The sequence below is a fragment of the Coffea arabica genome, chromosome 3e (assembly GCF_036785885.1).
Source record: "Coffea arabica cultivar ET-39 chromosome 3e, Coffea Arabica ET-39 HiFi, whole genome shotgun sequence".
NCBI classification, from domain to species: domain Eukaryota; kingdom Viridiplantae; phylum Streptophyta; class Magnoliopsida; order Gentianales; family Rubiaceae; genus Coffea; species Coffea arabica.
In genome coordinates this window covers 1323538-1342656 of record NC_092315.1, presented here as the reverse complement: position 1 = coordinate 1342656, position 19119 = coordinate 1323538, and the positions used below count along the sequence as shown (strand labels likewise).

Genomic DNA, 19119 nt, shown 5'->3' with positions numbered 1-19119 from the left:
TGGTGCCCATCAGCTAGTGCAGATCATGAGTTTGATCAGCAAACTGGGTTATGAGCACAATAGTGCAAGCAGCCAGTAGGCCCAAAAAAAAAAAGAAAAGAAAAGAATGGTCAGTAGGCTCAAGAAAGCTATCTATTTCTTTCTGATTGTCTTCCACCCAAATTCACATACACATTTTCAGCCACAAGAGTATTTAATCATCAGCATAATTGCTTAAGCAGCAATTCAACCAACCAAACCCAAAACATCTGAAAAGTCATATCATAAGCAACACAAAAAGACCTGTAGTCATTACCAATCATTTACTAGTAAAAAATTACATCATAACCAGTCTCCTGATAACCTCGCCTTCAAATAGGTAGCCAGCCTAATAAAAAACAACACAATAGTTTCAGAATATGAACCAAAAGCAAAATAAAATGCTAACTATAGAAGGGAAGAGAGGTAGAAAAGGATAACTTTCCTTCCATAAAGACAAAAGGATAACTATCTCGCCTATATGGAGTGTTTCTAATCTAATCAGTTTGATAACCTATTATATACCTGATTCACATGAACAATCATGTTAGGGTTATGATTGGCTCTGATCACAAAGTGATCTATGCGGTACTTATTGGAATCAAAGGAATCCCCCACTTGTGGGGTGAATTTCTCCACACCATAGGATGGGAGAATCTAACTAACGGAAAAAAAAATTCAAAGCTCAATTAATCAAGTAAAAGGAGAAACGATTAAAATACTATGAACCCAAAATCATTGACTGAAACTAAAAAAGGTCCTAACCCTGTCGAGGCTTGCTTTAGGAATGGTCTCGCCGCCAACAAGCTTTTTGCAAGAGCCTGCATTTATGAAAGATAAAGTACTAATACTATCATAAAGCCCACGTCACCATCAACACATTAAGTGTTATAAAACTAATAAAATAAACTATTATAATAGAAATTGAAATATTAGAGAAGGAAATAGAGAATTAGAGAATGATGTTCTTATTGTTCCAACTTCCAACTAATCAAAAAAGTACACCCAAGAAGTGTCAAGGTACCTCTATATATAGGTACTGCAAAATTAAAGATATATCAATTCTATTAAACACTCATTACTATAAGAACATGAATAGCTATATGAAACGGTTCATCTAATACATGAATAGTTCTTATGGATTGAAACCGTTCATCCAATGTAATTCCTTTACATAATATAGTGATGAATTATGAATTAATTCTCTTGGAATCAATGAATTATGAATTAATTCTCTTAAGAATACAAATGAACGTCCACACTTTTAGTTGTTTCATAACACTCCCCCTTGGATGTCCATTATACAGAGAATATATCTCGATAAAATCTTATTAAGAAAAAATTTAATGGGACAAAAATCCTAATGAAGAAAAAAGAGTACACTATTCATGTGTATTAATTTCTCCCCCTAATACAAACATCATTTAAGATCTTTTAATCATCGCATTCCAATATTCTTTACCAATTTCTCAAATGTTGCAATCGGCAATATTTTGGTAAATAAATCTGTCAAATTATTATCTGATCGAATTTGTTGTACATCAGTTCCATCATTCTTTTGCAAATCATGAGTAAAAAAAGAATTTTGGTAAAATATGTTTCGTCCTATCTCTTTTAATATATCTTCCTTTCAATTGAACGATACAAGCTGCATTATTTTCATATAATATAGTTGGAGGATTTTCTTTTTCGAAAGATAACCCACAACTCTTCCGGATGTAGTGGGTCATTGATTTTAACCAAACACATTTTCGACTAGTCTCATGAATTGCTATTATTTTAGTATGATTCGATAAAGTGACGGCTAATAATTGCTTTGTAGATCACCAATAAATGATTATACCTCCATATATAAATGGATAACCAGTCTAGATCTTGTTTTATGCGGGTTAGATAAATACTCAACATCAATATAATCAAACAATTCAAGTTTGGATTTATTTGAATAAAATAAATCAAAATCAATTGTTCCTTGGAAATAGCGAAAAATATGTTTAATACCATTCCAATGTCATCTTGTGGGTGAGAAACTAAATCTTGCTAATAAATTCAACGCAAATGATATATCAGGTCTTATACAATTAGTAAGATACACTAGTGCACCAAATGCACTAAGATATGATATTTCAGGACCAAATGTCTCTTCATCTTTCTCTTATGGTCTAAAAGGATAAAGTCTAAAAGGATCCTTAATAGAATCTAATAATCTGACGATCATTGGGGTACTTAATGTATGTATCTTATCCATATAAAATAACTTTAATACTTTTCGAGTATAAGTAGTTTGGTGGACAAAAATTTCTCCTTTCAAATACTCAATTTATGAACCAAGACATAATTTTGTCTTTTCAATAAGATTTATATCATCAATATATACAACAATTATCACAAAATTTGATTTGAATAAATATTTTTAGAATTTGATTTGCATGCTTCACGTACGTTGAATCCTTCGGAGATTCTCATATAAATATTATTTTCAATATTTTCATATAAATATGCAGTAATGACGTTCATTAGACACATATCTAGTTTTTTATGCACTTCAAAACTCATAAGATATCTAAATGTGATAGCATCCACTACAGATAATATATGTTCATCATAATTAAATCCAAGCCTTTGTGAAAATTCTTGAGTTACAAATCATGCTTTGTACCTCACAATTTCATTTTTCTCATTTTTTTTCTCACAAATATCCACTTATATTCTACTGACTTTATACCTTCAGGTGTTTGTACTACAGGTCCAAAAAATTTTTTTTAACTAATGAATCCAATTCAAATTGGATCGCATTTTTTCATTTTGGCCAATCATTTCTACGTCGATATTCATCAATCGATCTAGACTCATGATTCTCGTCCTTTGCCACAATATCAAGTGCTATATTATATGCAAAAATATTATCAACAATTATTTCTTTTCGGTTCCAATTTTTTCTTGAAATGACAAAATTTATTGAATTTTTTATAATTTTATTCTCTTCAAGAATTGGCTCTTTATGAGTGACCTCTTCAGGAGGTTGAATTTTGTCACTAATTGTTAATTTATCTACTCATCTTTTCTTTCAAAAATTTTTATCTTTAGAACCAAGAGATCTCCCACACTTCAAGCGCACTTGAAACTCATTAGCACTTATAATTTGTCATTGAGGGACATTAATTTTAATCGAAACATTTTCAACAGAAATATGTGATTTAGTAACTTTTTTGGAATCATTAAATGCATCCGGTAATTGATTTACCATTTTTTACAAATGTATAATCCTTTGATTTTCTAATTCACATTCTTTAATACAAGAATCAAAGAAATTCAATGATATTTTCCAAGTGATTTTCTTTTTTCGGTTGATTTTTATTTTTTCCTAATGTCGAAAAATGTGATTCATCAAAATGGTAATCTGCAAATATCGCAATAAATAAATCACCTATCAATGGTTCCATTTACTTAATAATTGAAGGTGATTCATACCCGACGTATATTTCCATCTTTAAGGGCCCAATTTACAACGTTGGAATTGTACAATTGGAACATAAACCGCACAATCAAATATTTGTAAATTAAAAATATTGGACTCATAACCAAAAGTTAATTATAGGGATGAATAAATATAATAACTTGTCGGCCTAATTCTTAAGTGTTGCTACATGTAATATAGTATGTACCAAACAGATGAAAGAAGTTTAGACCTCATCAACAATAATCTATCAATTAATTGTAACTGTTTAATAAATGATTCGACTAGACCATTTTGTGTATGAATATAAGTTACAGGATGTTCAACAGTTATTCCAATGAACATACAATAATCGTCAAAAACATGTGATGAATATTCGCCAACATTATCTAGACTAATTTTTTTTATTGGATAATCTGTAATTATACTCGCAACTTAATTATTTGAGTAAGCAATCACGCAAACGTCAGGTTGCGAGTTGATAATAAATATACATGTGACTATCTAATTGATGCATCATTTAGCACCATAAAATATCAAAATGATCCACATGATGAATCTATAAATTCACATATATCACCATGAATTCGTTCTAGAAATATAGAAAATTCAGTCCCAACTTTAACTGGCGATGGTCTAATAATTAATTTTTCTTGGGAACAAACAACACAGAAGAATTCATTTGCTTTTAATATCTTTTGATTTTTTAATAAGTGACCATGTGAATTCTCGATTATTCGTCCCATTATTATAGATTCAGAATATCCGAGACGATCATGCCAAATCATAAAATCATTGGGATGAGTAGACTTCTAATCTATTGGGTGATAAATTTCAACTGCACTAATTTGTGCATAATATAAATCAGAAGAAAAAGAAGGTAATTTTTCTACTACATATTTCTACCTAAAAATGATATTTGTGATTAATAAAAATTCTCCATTTGTCTTAGTCATTGTCTCGATATGATATCCATTTTCGCAGATATTTTTAAAACTCACTAAATTTCTCCGAAACTTGAGAGAAAGTAGTGTATTATTTATGACAATTTTAGTCCCTTCAAGAAGAAATAGAATGGCTCTTCCGGAACCTTCAATCAATTTTGCACTACCACTGATGGTATTAACATTTGTCTCTCTCATTTTCAAAAAAGAAAAATATTTTTTATTTTTCAATATAGTGTGCGTAGTAACACTATTAATGAGACAAATGTCATCATCACCATTATTTAATCCCAAATATTTGGCATCCATTTCTCAATAAGTAGACAGAAGTTGACGGAAAAACACGAGCAGAATTTCGGCAGAATCTCTTGTTTTACTTTTACTCAAGGTAGAGGCTCCGTTTTCACTTTTTTTGCTCAAAAGTAGAGACTCATGCTGATAACGTGTTATAAAATTAATAAAATAAACTACTATAATAGGAATTGAAATATTAGTGAAGGAAATAGAAAATTAGAGAATGATGAAATAGAAAATTAGAGAAGAAAATAGAAAATTACAGAATGATGTTCTTATTATTCCAACTAATAAAAAATGTACACCCAAAAAGTGCTAAGGTACCTCTATATATAGGTATTACAAAATTAAAAGTAAATCAATTCTATTAAACACTTATTACTACAAGAACATGAATAACTATATGAAACGGTTCATCCAATACATGAATAGCTCTTATGGATTGAAAACACTTTTAGTTGTTTCAATCCATTAAGCTATTAGTCTTTATTTAAGCAACATTAACAATATTAAGCAATTAGTGTTTATTTCACCAACACTGACCAATTAGATGTAGCAAAAAAAATGAGGATTAACCTATCAAACATTGATGTTGAATGAAAAACTCAGAAATGTTGAATAAAAGTATACAATACCTTTTCGAGCAATATTTAAACTTTTAGCCAAAATATAGCATTATAACTTTTAGCCGAAATATAGCAAACCAAGCCACCTTACCCCCACTCATCCATTTATTATACACCCGTATATTAACCCTAAGATTTTTTTAACATATAAAGGCATGTCTCTAAAAAAAAAAAAAAAATCATCCAGAGATGAAAATTTAGTAAAAACATAACTTAAGGTAATACAACCCAAAAGGGTGGAAAATAAGGGAAAAGAATACAACCCAAAAAGGGGGGAAAAAAAGCAAAAAAAAAACGTATCAAATAGAGTACTTTGAGTCTCTTTTGAGCCTCCAAGTGATCAGCTCCTCCTAGAATCTTCAGTGGCTGGTTCTTGTTGAGGATCCTTTCCTCACTTTGCCGTACATGCCTTACAATATCTGCAGTGGTCAGAGATAGATCTTTCAGAGCCATTAGTATCGTGTTGTCCCTCTCAATCGTTCGCTCTTCTTTTCGTTGAGAAGCAAGTTCACCAATACCAGCAAAAATCGCAGCCACAGCAAAGTTGTTGAGAAAGCCTTTTCCTTGTTCAGATTTTAGAAGCCTAAACAATTTGTTGATCGCCATTTGTGGGTGATTCTGAAGACTAGCTTTTTCTGAATTGAATGGACAAGTCGCGGGTGTCCAACAATTAATCGCTGGGATTAAGCAGTGATACCTTTTCCCTAAAGAACAGGAACACAGACTTCCAAGCAATTACTGACAAAACAAATAATGCTTAAGATATTTCTGAGTAACAAAGCCCGTAAAAAGGGATGATAATCATAGGTATAAAAGGAAAAAAAAACGTACCTTGCTCTTTTTAGCCTCCAAGTCATCAGCTACTCCCAGAACTCTCTTGTTGCGGCTACTTTCCTCACTTTGTTGTATGTGCCTCACAGCATCTGCAATTGCTAGCGATAGCTCCTTCAAAGCCAACAACATCTTGTTATCCCTCTCGGTCATTTTCTCGTCTCTTTGTTGAGCAGAAACTTCACCAATTCCGGCGAAAATTGCAGCCATGACCAAATTGTTGAGAAATGCCTTCGCTTGTTCAGATTTTAGGATGGTAACCAATTTCTTGAAGGCCATTTTCGGGGTGATTCTGATGACTAGAAAAATTTGGGCATGTCATCTTGTATTATATTATCCATGAAAGTATATGGAATACTTTTAATGTGAAGATTGTTCGTTGTCCTACTTTTAGAATAGACAATGAGGAATTATATTTTTGTATTTACACCTATTAAAAATATTCTTAACCGTATCACTACATAAATAGACAATCGGTTTTTATTAAGTATTTATTTTCTAAAATAAATATTTTAGTTTTATTCAGAATTTTTAATACTAAAATGAATAAAAAATTATTAAACCTTTGAATCGGGGACGAACCGGTCGAACCGTGAATCGGAAGATTTTTCGGTTCACTCTCCGGTTTGGATTTAAAAACATTGGTATGCAAAGTGGAATTTATTTGAAATAATTGCTTAAGCAGCAATTCAACCAACCAAACCCAAAACTCTATTTGAAAATAAAAGCTTAAAGAATATGAAATTTGTGAATAGCAACTATAGAAAGAAGAACTTGGATTACTTCCAAAGTTTTTTCACGATTTGTGAGTGATTGGAAGTTGAAAAATCTTACATCAGTAGTTTTTGAAGATTAATAATGGTTTGTAGATAAAAGACCGGACAAATAAGAATTGCATCTCCTCTTTCACAAGAAGGGGAAAAAAAAAGAGAAGCAAATAAAAATAAACGACTCCATCATGTTTTGTTTTCCAAATAATTGAGAACATTATTCATGTCAATCCCCAAAATCTACAATTGTAAAATCATTAGAATAATTTAAAAAACCTTGTGATAAAATTGTCATCAATTATTTGGTAAAAAAAACTTCTTATTTGGTCACTTGTCTCATAGCATCTCCCTAAACTATCCATTGTTCTATAAGCGATGCCAATCCATAAAAAATCATTCAATTAAACCAAATATCATTTTTTTTGGATATTTACAAAATAAAAGAAAATAACAATCTAGAGCAATGTGTATATTTGCATGTTTGGCAAATTTTAACCTCAACATTTTAACCCAGAGAAAAAGCTCTGTATAGGGTAGTAAAACCTTGGTTTTTAATTTTTACTGAGAATCTTTGACCACTTGCCTTTTGTTCGTAATTTTTTCCCATGCCCCCAATAGCTAAAGCCCTAACCTTATACGCCTCTCGCTCAGGCTCTCAACTCCTCCTCTCTCAAGCTGTCTGTCTCACCCCCTTTCTTTCTCTCTCTACAGCTTCTCCATCGCCTATTTTCTGGTAAGTGGCCTTTCTATTTACTGATTTATTTACTTTATACACATATATTGCATTCATCTTCTCCCATATTCTTTTTTTTTCCATTTTCCTTTGGGATATTTTAGGACAGAAATTTTGAATCTTATTGTTAGTATGCTAGAATTCAACGGTAGAAATAGGAATTTGTTTGCTAAAATTGATGAAAAAAGTGGGTTTATCTGGGATTTGCCTTTAGCTCTTGCGGGTTTTCTGCAATCCCATTCTCTTCTGAACAAAGCCCTAGCAGTGCTATGGTGGAAAATTTATCGATTTTATTGGGTCTGGTTTTGAACGTACCTTTTTTCGATTTTAGGGTTCTTATTTTTGGGGAAAATAAATGTAAAAATCAATTTTTTTGCTTGCTGAGTAATTTGATTTTGTTATGTGGGCTAACTAAAATGGGAAAGGAAAAAAAAGTGAGAAAAAAGAAACCTTTTCCTCCCTGTGAAGTTCTTTGCTGTATTCAGTAAACGATGCATTTGGAAAGATGTTTCTGTGGATGAGTCTCTAGGGTATTAGTGATTTTTTATCTTGTCTTTCTTGGATTGATCTTCACATGGCTTGCAGTATAATATCTATTCTTATGGAGCAATGCCAGAATTTCTTTTTGTGGGGTAGACATACTGAGCTGCCTCAAATTGGTTACTATATATCCATACATATTTACTAATTGGGCGTGAGGGAAGGGGTATGCATGAAGGCTCTATGTATAGATTCTTTAACAGAATCGTATCAAACTCATTTAGTATAAAAAGCTCCAATTTTGTTACCTTTCTGTAAATTCATTGCTTTAGCATAGTTTTGACTTCCGATACTGGCAGCTTGGCTGTTGTGGCATAGGATTCATCTTCTGTGTAAGAAATAAAGAATCTAGAGCTCAGGAAATCTTAGTTGCTTTGGATTCAACCTTTCTTTCAGAAGACTAATTTTCTATATTTAGCATGAGGCATTGGATATTACCTATATTAATAAAATTTGGTCCATCGAGAAGAGCATGTGAATTGGAGTGAGTGTTTTAATGCAGAGGTGGAGCAAAATAGGATATGTATTGATGCACTTACTGAATGTTCGATGATTTTGGAAAATATAGATCTGACTTTCAGTTTAAGGAAGATATTAGCTCATGAACAAGAAGTAATAGTAATGCATATCTTTGAGGAAGCATTGTTATGCATCTTTGAAGTAATCAAGAATATTCCAGATTTTTAAGTACCTTATTTTGGGCACTTACTGGCCTTGTTTGTGAATCCCTCAAAGCAAGTGAAAAGTGAAAGTTTTCTTAGCTTAATGCTGGTTTGGACATTAGCATCCACTAAAATTCTTTCTGATTCATGTAAGCTGGGAGAATCTATTGTTGGTGAAGCCATGATTTGGTACTTATTTTTGTCATGCAGTTTTTTGAAACCTTGTAACTTGGTTATTTGGGTCTTCCTTGGAAAAAAGAAATAGCACGCATGTCTGGTCTGTAATGGAAGTCTATGCTAGGGATGTCATTGATCTGCTAGCTAATTGATTGGCTTTTGTTTGATGCAGGTTGAATTGCTTTGTGTGGTGACCTGCTGCCCTCTCGCTGAATTTGGAATTTGTTCTTGTAAATTACAAAGTTACTGAAGATTGAGAAAAATGTCTCGAAAAGGTTTAATGGAGCAGGATCTAAGCAAGCTGGATGTAACAAAACTACATCCACTCTCACCTGAAGTTATTTCCCGCCAGGCTACGATAAATATTGGTGCGTTGATGTTCGTCTAATTCATAAATGCTCATCCAACATACATGTGATTATGTGTGCTTGATTGATATTTTCAGTCTCTCTATGAAGACTCCACTCACTTGTTAATTTTGCGTTTTGTGTTTTCCTCAGGCACTATTGGTCATGTGGCACATGGCAAGTCAACTGTTGTGAAAGCCATATCTGGTGTCCAAGTACGGTGGTTATTTCATTTCACTGTCTTTTTAAGTTTGGGCTGTTACCTGAAAACTTGCTTAGAGATTGTATCCTCCGGTTAAGAAGTTGTAGTTTACAGGAAAGTTTGCCTGTAGTGTAATTTTAATTCTCTATTGATATGTAAGAAAATAAAGTGAAACTGGTCTAGATCGCATTCTTCTCAGGGGCTTTAGATTTATTTTGTTTTCATGCCGAAGCAATCACACTTTTTCTTGGGTGCTAAATCTCTCATAATGTGAGGTGGTGTGTTAATGAGTTGTGAGAGTATTCTTGGAAAGACAACCTCTTCAGAGTTGAATTCAGATTATCTTGTGGCCAACAGAGTACTGAGGGTTTGTTTTGTGGTTTTTGTATGAAAGGCACATCTCTTCATACATAACAATTTTGAGTGTAGATGCTACTTTTTGGTGCATTTGTGTTTTAGGAGCTTATTTCAGTTTAAAAGTCTATTCTTTATTTTATTTTTCCTTTTGTGAGTATCTTGTTGTCTGATCAGTAGCTGTTATACAGCTCTTTATCGTGTTGTCTTGTTTGATTCTGCAGACTGTTCGTTTTAAAAATGAGCTGGAGCGTAATATTACTATAAAGCTTGGTTATGCCAATGCCAAGATATATAAATGTGAGGATGATAAATGCCCTCGACCCATGTGCTATAAGTAAGTTGTTGTCTACAGGGCGTTGTAGTTATCGTTATCCATTTCAAGTTGCATTTCTCATGTTCACATTTTCTTCAGGGCTTATGGAAGTGGAAAAGAAGATAGTCCCATGTGTGACGTTCCTGGTTTTGAGAACTGCAGGATGAAATTGTTGAGACACGTCTCTTTTGTTGATTGCCCTGTAAGGATTTTGTATATTTTGAAGCTGCTTTCAGATGTCTCCTTGATTAATAGGATTTGTAATTACATCTGTGTTCCTTTTCCTAAGATCTCTATACTTTATGCTAGACATAATCGCGCAATGGCATATATATTCACTGATATCATAGTATGTCCACTTGATTTGTCTATTGGGTCTTCACTAATTTTTAAGGTTACTGCTACACAGGTGTACATACTGGGTTCAATGCTGCTTATGCATTAAGTGAGAGTCCAGTCCAATTTTTTTTGGTTACTTTTGAATTTTTGTTAATTGGTGCCTCCACTTTTGGCCAGTAGCATCTGTTGAAGTCCTTAGCATCGAACAGCCTCCTCTTATGATGAAAGACAAATTCACTTTCCTGTTGCTTTTGTTTGTAATCCCAGATGATTTACTATTCTTTTTATACTTCGTGAAATATGCTAATCTTCTGGGCGATAACTTTACTTTATGGTTGAATTTCATGCTTCTCTTAATGAGATCTTTTGTTTGTTTTCTTGAATTATTTTAGGGTCATGATATTCTCATGGCTACAATGCTTAATGGAGCAGCTATCATGGATGGGGCGTTACTTCTTATAGCCGCGAATGAAAGTTGTCCACAACCTCAGACTTCTGAGCATTTAGCTGCTGTTGAAATTATGCGGCTCCAGCATATAATTATTCTTCAAAACAAGGTTGATCTTGTCCAGGAAAATATAGCCATCAACCAGCATGAAGCCATTCAGAAATTTATACAGGTGAAAGACGTTTATTCACCTTGTTTGCAATTACATGTAATAGACTTGCGTTAATGCTCTGTTAACACTAAATACTTTCAATTTCTCTCTCAGGGAACTGTTGCAGATGGCGCGCCAGTCATACCAATTTCTGCACAGTTGAAGTACAATATCGATGTTGTGGCTGAATATATAGTAAAGAAGATTCCTATTCCAGAAAGGAACTTCATTTCACCGCCAAATATGATTGTTATTCGATCTTTTGATGTCAATAAGCCTGGTTTTGAAGTTGATGAGATTAAAGGTGGTGTCGCTGGTGGCAGTATCTTGAAGGTATTTCTTACTTTTCAGTAAGCATTTTAGTAGGCATGTATGACATACAAACCATAAATGCTCAGTAAAGATGTTAAGAATTTATTGATTTCTGCATGCAGGGTGTGTTGAAAGTAAACCAATACATTGAGGTTCGTCCTGGTATTGTTGTAAAGGATGAGAATGGCAACATCAAGTGTACCCCAATATATTCCAGAATAGTGTCATTGTTTGCCGAACAAAATGAACTTCAGTTTGCAGTGCCAGGAGGCCTTATTGGAGTTGGAACCACTATGGACCCTACATTGACTCGTGCTGATCGATTGGTGGGTCAGGTTCTTGGGGAAGTTGGGTCGTTGCCTGAAGTTTTTGTTGAACTGGAGGTAAGAATTTGCTTGAGAAGAGAACGTAATGCAGTTTAATACTTGGAACGTTTTCGAGAGGCTTTATTTAATGTTGTAGCTAATGTTTCTGTCGGTTGATTTAGTGCCTCCTGCTGCAAAATTCTTCCCGTGTTGCTTTCCCTTTAATTGATTTGCCATGGTGCTTTTATTGATCGCCTTAATGTAATTGATTTGTTGCAGGTAAACTTCTTTCTGCTCCGGCGGCTTTTAGGCGTCCGGACAAAGGATACTGAGAGACAGGGTAGAGTCTCAAAGCTAGCCAAGGGAGAGATCCTTATGTTGAACATAGGGTCTATGTCAACAGGGGCTCGTGTTGTTGCTGTGAGGAACGTATTTGCAAAATTACAACTCACATCTCCTGTCTGCACCAGTAAAGGGGAGAAAATTGCACTCAGTCGCAGAATTGAGAAGCACTGGCGTCTTATTGGCTGGGGCCAAATTCAGGCTGGTATAACTCTGGACGTCCCACCCTGCCCTGTCTGAGTGAATTAGACGAACAACCACTTACAAAGGAAAGAAGAAAGCAACTGAAACAGTTGAGAAAACTACGGATTAGATGTGGGAGGGCAGGCAACTGCAGCAGGGAACAGTTTTTGTTCGTTGGCGGAGAAAAGAAAATGTTTCAGAATTTTGGATACTTGATTATTGTTCTGTGCTGTTTCGGCCACTTTTTATCTTTGTGCAAGAGTCTGTACCTTATCTAATTCTTTATTAGTTGTTGCGTTGATGATTGGATATTGTTACGTATAAGAAACCAACATTTTGGGAGGAGCCTCGATATCTAAAGCCAACAATGCTGCTGTTTGTATCATACCTCCCCTATTTGACCGGTGGTCTGTGTCGTCAGCGTGTTGATGGGATATGAGTGCCAATAATGATATGATATGACATGGTAAAAGCTTTTTGATATGTTGATTAATTCCCAACTTCGATGTCACATTATGTGACGGTCTTCATTGACCAACTTCGATGGAGTTTCTACTCCCATCGAGTCCCCTCCCCCTCTCCCTAGAATATACTAGCTTAGGCTATAGGAATTCTATCGTATCGAAAAAAAAAAAAAAAGATTAATTCCCACATCTCAGACTCGATACCCAACTTTGCGTATTTCTGAATTAGGGCTCGTAACAGTCGTCTCTATCTTTTAATTTTCGTCACTTATTGCTACTGGTGTTCCTTCGAGCCCTCGGCATAAGCTTTCGACCAATTACTTCCATGTAACAAAGGTACCCCTCAACGTACAATAAAGGCTACGGAGGGAGCCCAGAGAGTAGAATGTTGTATTAAAGCAACTACAGCCTAGAGAGTAATGGTACAAAAAAAAGAAAGAAAGAAACTTCAAGGCATGCTTTCTTTTTCTGAAAGCCCTTTCTAGACTTGGTATCCCTATATAGTTTAATGCATTTTTTTAGGTGAGTGACATACTGACCAGACGAAGAATTGCTTTTTAATTATACGGCTGGGCAAAATCTTGAAAACGAGCAGGTTTGTTTCCAGAGATGAGCCATAGAAGACTACTACAATGATTTGTAGTGTTCAACCAAATTGTCTATGCATTTCTTGAATGGTCTTTCGATGCTGTTAAATTCTTTCCTCATCTTTTTCCCCTGAAGTTATTGGATTTGCAAGTAAAAGGGTGAATGAGCCCATGACTCATTCATTAGTCGGGCAACTTCCACCTTATTATGCACTTCTTGTTTCGAACTTCCCATTTACGAAACAGATACTCTCATCATATATCAACAGTGACAAAGTTGCCTACCCTCCAATTTGCACATGTATAGGTTACACCATATTGAAGATTGTAAATTTGTCCCTTCTTTTGTTTGGAGATCAAAATTACATGATGTAAGTTCTTTGATGCATATTCGTAGGACCACCTGGAATTGTGAAAGCCACAAAATCGTCGCAAAACAGCATCAGTCTTGTCTTGTCTATGTTGCCTGATCACAGGGTAAGAACGCAGGATTCCAAAAGGACCACCTTAACTTCAACTTTCTTCGTTTCTCCTACAATCTTATACTATATTTACCAAATTCTCTTAGGTAATATAGATGCAAGTGGTGATGTAACACAGCCCAATCTCAAAACTAAGCACTGTCACTGTTGCAAGGGTGAAATCAATTCAAAGATTTTCAAAGAGCAAAGTAGGAAGTGTTTTGCTCTTGCTTCTCCCAATTGCAGCAACTTGGACCATCTACATATGATTAATTTGCTTTCTGGGGTTGAAAGTGCACTTTTCATCATAACATGCCAAGAGACGCATGCCATTGAAGCTTAGGACCCTATTAGAAGTCTCATAGGGTGAAGACCACGAAGGTGACATGCATGGCGATGATTAACTTACATTCTATCGTGAATATGACTGTTCAAGAATGAAGGCAAAAGGAAACAATTGTTCTTTTTGACTTCAAATGCAAGTGATACAAATTCTCTACTCCATCTTCATTTTGACAAGTATCAGCCATATGAAATTACGGCCATGCATTTTTTGCAATAACATGGTTCCTCCCTCCTATAAATTGGCCACTTTGCATAGCGCTTGTCATCCCACCAGCCAAACCACAGATTCCTACTAGAAACCTCTTTGCAATCTACATACCAACCATGGCTATAAGGTCCATTCTCTTCATTTCCCTGGCGGTTGCTATAATGGCAATCCCAATTGCAGAAGCCCAATTAGGAGGACTCATCAGTGGCCTCCTTGGTTCTATTAATGTCAAAGGCATTGTATTCTGCACTCTTGATGGCAACATTGGCATCAATGGCACCGCTACCCCCGTTTTTTCGAGTAAGTTTTGCCTTGTTAGTTCAGAGGAGAAACACATGGTTTCCTAGTGGTTTAGTTTCACGCTACCCAATACTAAACCATGCATGCATAAATGTCACTACTTTTCTTTTTCTTTTTTTTTTTCGGTTCTGGACAGATGCATTAGTGCAATTGCAGTGCGGAAATGGAGATGTGGTGTCTACTACAACAACGAACAGCGCAGGAGTGTTTGGTTTTGTTTTGGATCCTCTTCAAATGTTACTTTCTTCTTTAACAACCAATTGCAGCGTGGCTGTGAAGACTCCACTCTCAACATGCAACGTCAACCTGCCTTCCGTCGGAGGCCTGCAATCACCGCTCAAATACGTGGGAGACACCGTTCTGGGACTTCTCAACATCGCAAACTTGATTCCTTCAGGATTCCGACTTATTCCTGGCCTCGCCAACTAGTGCAACCTCGCATGCTTGAATCAGGATGAAGGATGTGTGTTTCCTATGTATAATTAATTAGTAATAAAACTGTGTGATTGTTTGGCTTCATATCTGGATTGTTAAAGTCCCTCTCTCTGAATTTTCCGCATTATATATATGTATTGCCGATAGTGTGATGATCAATTGTAATTTGCAAGCTTGCAATATAAGTCATGTTTTCTTTTCTAGTTTATATTTTGTCACTGCACAGCACAGCTTCTTGTTTTCCTTTTTTTTTTTTTTTTTTTTACTATTTTGGTGTTGGTTTGTGGGCTTCAAGAAATTCCATGGAATGCTGACTAAATCAAAGAAAAATATTGAACTACATTTCACAAGAAGCATTTTTTTTTTCCCAACCTTGGGAGGTTACATCTTAAAGTGCAATTTCAGGTGGTTTTTGAGCCAAATTCCGGAAGGGAAACAATTAAATTGAAACAAGAAGTGGAAAGCCTCAAGATATGCTCGACCTTGTTTAATTCTGAATTATGGAAAACTATTATAACAGTACTACTATTCGTAATCCATGCTACAGCAGGAATGATTGTGTGACAACATGCTTTGTCAGTAATTTGCCGTTGGGACGAGCAATTCACTGATTTTGGAGAAGGAATTGTTTCAACACCGAGGTAAGACAAATTTCATATAGTCTTGGTCAGAATTACATATATGAAAAACGTGGGGATGAAATCTTTTTTTGACAAGTAAAAGAATCTTTTGGCACAAAGAATCATGAACTAGACATTAATAGAAGAGAAATACAGTGACTCAAATAACTTGAAAAAGGGGGAAATGAGGAAGAAAGAAAGGCATAAAGTAGAGTTAATTAATTTTGTTATTGGGAGTCACAAAGTAACTGCTAACTTTTCTTCTTTTTTTTTTTGGTATCTTTTCTGGGTTATGCAAGAAGATTTTGTTGCTACTTGATGCAAGAAGATTTTGTTGTGATTTATTTACTTGATTCGGGAAGAGTTTGCCGTGATTTACTAAATGCAAGAAGAATGTGTCAACATAATAGCTGACACGTAAGTGCATGTTTGGCTCTCTTAATTGATCTATATCCTCACATGCAGTTAATCAAGATTTTGAGGGCACAATACGTAAGTTTTGAGCGAAGCACAAAACATCCTAATCAATCAACTATCCCAACTCCCAAGTTTAGTTTAAACCTAATGAGTACAGAAATCTGTATATCTCATGCGTGATAGGATAATATGCAACATATATAGTAGTTGATTAGATGTATCTAACTACGATCGTTGAAAGCAAACCCTAGTCCAAGAGCAACAATGTGACATCCTTTTTTTAACAAATGAGGAGGGAAAAAATGCAGACTGATATACTATAAGCGTTTCAATAAGATTACTTTTCACCTTCAAGTAAGCTACAAGGAGATACTAAAAACAAACCATATACAATGGCTTCAAACATCTTTTGGTTTGAGAAACATAAAATTAAGCTCCTGGTTGTAGGCCCTAAAAATCGATTTTGAAAACCTTCAAGAACCAGAGAAAAATGCTTAACTTACTTGGGGACATTTAATTAATTAATATATTTACAGAGATTCAATTCATATACATAAATAAAACTTGTACCATTGACATTACCAATTTGTGCTTCTCAAAGACGTAGAAAACTTGAATAAGTAATTTTGCACATATTCGGTGCATTGTGTGATAAAATATTTTTTATTTGCTGTGGGGACATTTCCAATCGCAGATTAGTTGGATGATCTTATTGACACCGGCCCCTTAAATCTAGAACTTGTTCAAAGCAAATTATTGATTGGATTACTTCACGTCCGGAGGCCATCTTTCTCATCGTCTGTTTGGATTGTAAGTTATTTGGAATATTTTTACTGTAGCACTTTTTTGTGATGTGATGTATGTGAGATAAAAAGATATTGGGAAGATAAAAAGGTGTATTGGAAATTGTAAAGATGATGTAAGCAAATAAAATTGGGGAAATATGAAGCAATCCAAACAATATAGTTGCCTCACAATCTAGAACTTGTTCATGTTCTCTCTTTTGAAAAGCTCCACATCGATTTAGTCTTCACTTTAGATCAAAGATAGAAGAAATGATTCGCTTTCGCTCTCTCTCCCCCGCCAAGGTCTTTGCTTCTCTACTCAACCGGTGACGGTGAGTATATATATATATTATATACACAACCGAGATTTATTCATGCAATAGATCGATGCATCTCTTTTGGGCTTTCTAACCAAAATTGATGGGCCTAAATTCAATACCCAACAACAAGTAACGAATTCCTCCAATTTGAGTAGGAAAATTTTAGGATAAATTGGGAAGGAATCTTTTTGAGTTTTGGTCAGTCAGTAGGTGCTACAAGTTCTCTTTCTTCTTCTCCCTTTTTCTTTTTCTTTTTTTTTCATCAATCAAGAGATGCCTGGTCATTTTTGTTGCCTAAAAAAAAAAAAGCTCTAAGATGGTGTACATTAGAACTTGGACTCAGTCCTCATTCCTAATAATGGTAACATACGTAAAAAGTTGTTTGGTTTAAAGATGAAGAGAAGTAGGCGCGAGTACATGGGATGCGCAGGGCAGCAGCAGCAGCTTGCTGCCGCTAGTACAGAGAGAAGTGACAACAGAGGTGAGGTGAGCTGGATAATGAAATCTGACAAAAGTGAAACCAGAGCCTAGAAAGTTTTCATTTCCATAAGATGCAGTTGTATTTTGAGGGGCTGTTGAATGGGGACTTAACGAGGGAAATGGACCCACTCCTCTCGCACGGCCTAAGATCGTGCATGGCATTCAATAACTTGTCTGACTGATTTTGCGTTAGATTCCAGTGTCCTGCTCCTGCCTACCCTCTTAGGCATTTTTCCTCCCACCATAAATCCTGTCTTAGGCTGGATGACCAATTTGTACATGTTAAAAAAAAAAGGCGGGGGGGGGGGGGGGGGGGGGAGTTGTAATTTTGGTCCCAAATGTACCCTTTAGGGTACGGGCGATTCTAGTCCACAAAATTTGGAGGAAATTAAACATACACCCAAACATTTCAATTGTTAAACACATATAATCCTACTTATTGACCCGAACACCCCTGTGTCAAAAAAAAATATATATATATATATATAATCCTACTTATTGATTTTTGAAAAACGCTTTTAGTCGCATATATGGCATTTATCAAGAAAAACACCACTTTATGCCCAAAATTAAAATAAAAAAAAATACCATAATATAATTTATAATGAAATCAACTTTTTGTGTTTTCTTAAGTCTTGTTTGGATTGTAGTTTTCTCCCAAAAAAAAATTATATTTTTCATGAATATATTTTTCAATCACTTTTTTACCTTACATTTGTAAAATTGCTATGGTATATTTTTCAATTTGTTATGCACGATTAAGATTTTCTCTTTATGCAGAATGATAGTCAAATGTGTTCCTAGCAGTAGTTTGATTAAAAAAAATGCATTGCATTGACGTGCATGTGCCTTTCAATAGCAGTATGTATCATTTATTCTTTCTCAAATTATTAACCTCCTGCATTAATTTATTTACCATTGCAAAAGCAGAACACACTCTCTATTTTGTAAGCTAAAATAACCTTCGCACTGGGTGAGCAATTGTATATTTGTGCAGAAGATTCTGCAAGTGCAGCAATCATCCAAGGGGACATACAAAAGATTAATGATTCACATGGGACCCTGTGAACTAAAAGTTTTAACTATCCATTCTCGGAATTAAGAGATGCAAAGTCCGACCCCTTTCTCCAAGGGAAATTATCATGAGAAACAGGAGCACTATGATAAAAGAAACATTTAAATGCGTTTTTACTTGATATACTTAATCTATTACATAAATTCATTAACACATTTGCAATTTTTATTTTTATTGAATTGAAAATAAATAAAATTTACACATTTTTAATTTAATTTTTACTTCATTTAATTTGAAGAAACTAATACTACTTAGCACCTTCTTAACTGAT

General features: G+C 34.7%; 2 protein-coding genes across 2 annotated transcripts; both read left to right on the top strand.

Moving 5' to 3' along the window:
• Positions 1-7537: 7537 nt before the first annotated feature.
• LOC113738091 (eukaryotic translation initiation factor 2 subunit gamma) lies at positions 7538-12696 on the top strand. Its single transcript, XM_027265269.2, has 9 exons — positions 7538-7673; positions 9225-9420; positions 9553-9614; positions 10180-10292; positions 10371-10473; positions 11003-11230; positions 11324-11542; positions 11644-11904; positions 12106-12696. The coding sequence occupies exons 2-9, from the start codon at positions 9315-9317 to the stop codon at positions 12406-12408; spliced, it is 1395 nt and encodes a 464-aa protein (XP_027121070.1). The 5' UTR covers positions 7538-7673; positions 9225-9314; the 3' UTR covers positions 12409-12696.
• Positions 12697-14507: 1811 nt separating this feature from the next.
• On the top strand, positions 14508-15359 carry LOC113737879 (phylloplanin). The gene is made up of 2 exons (XM_027265021.2): positions 14508-14716; positions 14853-15359. Exons 1-2 carry the CDS (start codon positions 14533-14535, stop codon positions 15143-15145), a joined length of 477 nt encoding a protein of 158 aa, XP_027120822.1. The 5' UTR covers positions 14508-14532; the 3' UTR covers positions 15146-15359.
• The last annotated feature ends 3760 nt before the right edge of the window (positions 15360-19119 follow it).

Coding starts and splice junctions, on each gene's coding strand:
- LOC113738091 (XM_027265269.2), top strand. CDS start 9,315: ATGTCTCGAAAAGGTTTAATGGAGCAGGATCTAAGCAAGCTGGATGTA. Junction 9,615..10,179: donor AAGCCATATCTGGTGTCCAA/GTACGGTGGTTA, acceptor TTGATTCTGCAG/ACTGTTCGTTTTAAAAATGA. Junction 11,543..11,643: donor CTGGTGGCAGTATCTTGAAG/GTATTTCTTACT, acceptor TTCTGCATGCAG/GGTGTGTTGAAAGTAAACCA.
- LOC113737879 (XM_027265021.2), top strand. CDS start 14,533: ATGGCTATAAGGTCCATTCTCTTCATTTCCCTGGCGGTTGCTATAATG. Junction 14,717..14,852: donor CGCTACCCCCGTTTTTTCGA/GTAAGTTTTGCC, acceptor GGTTCTGGACAG/ATGCATTAGTGCAATTGCAG.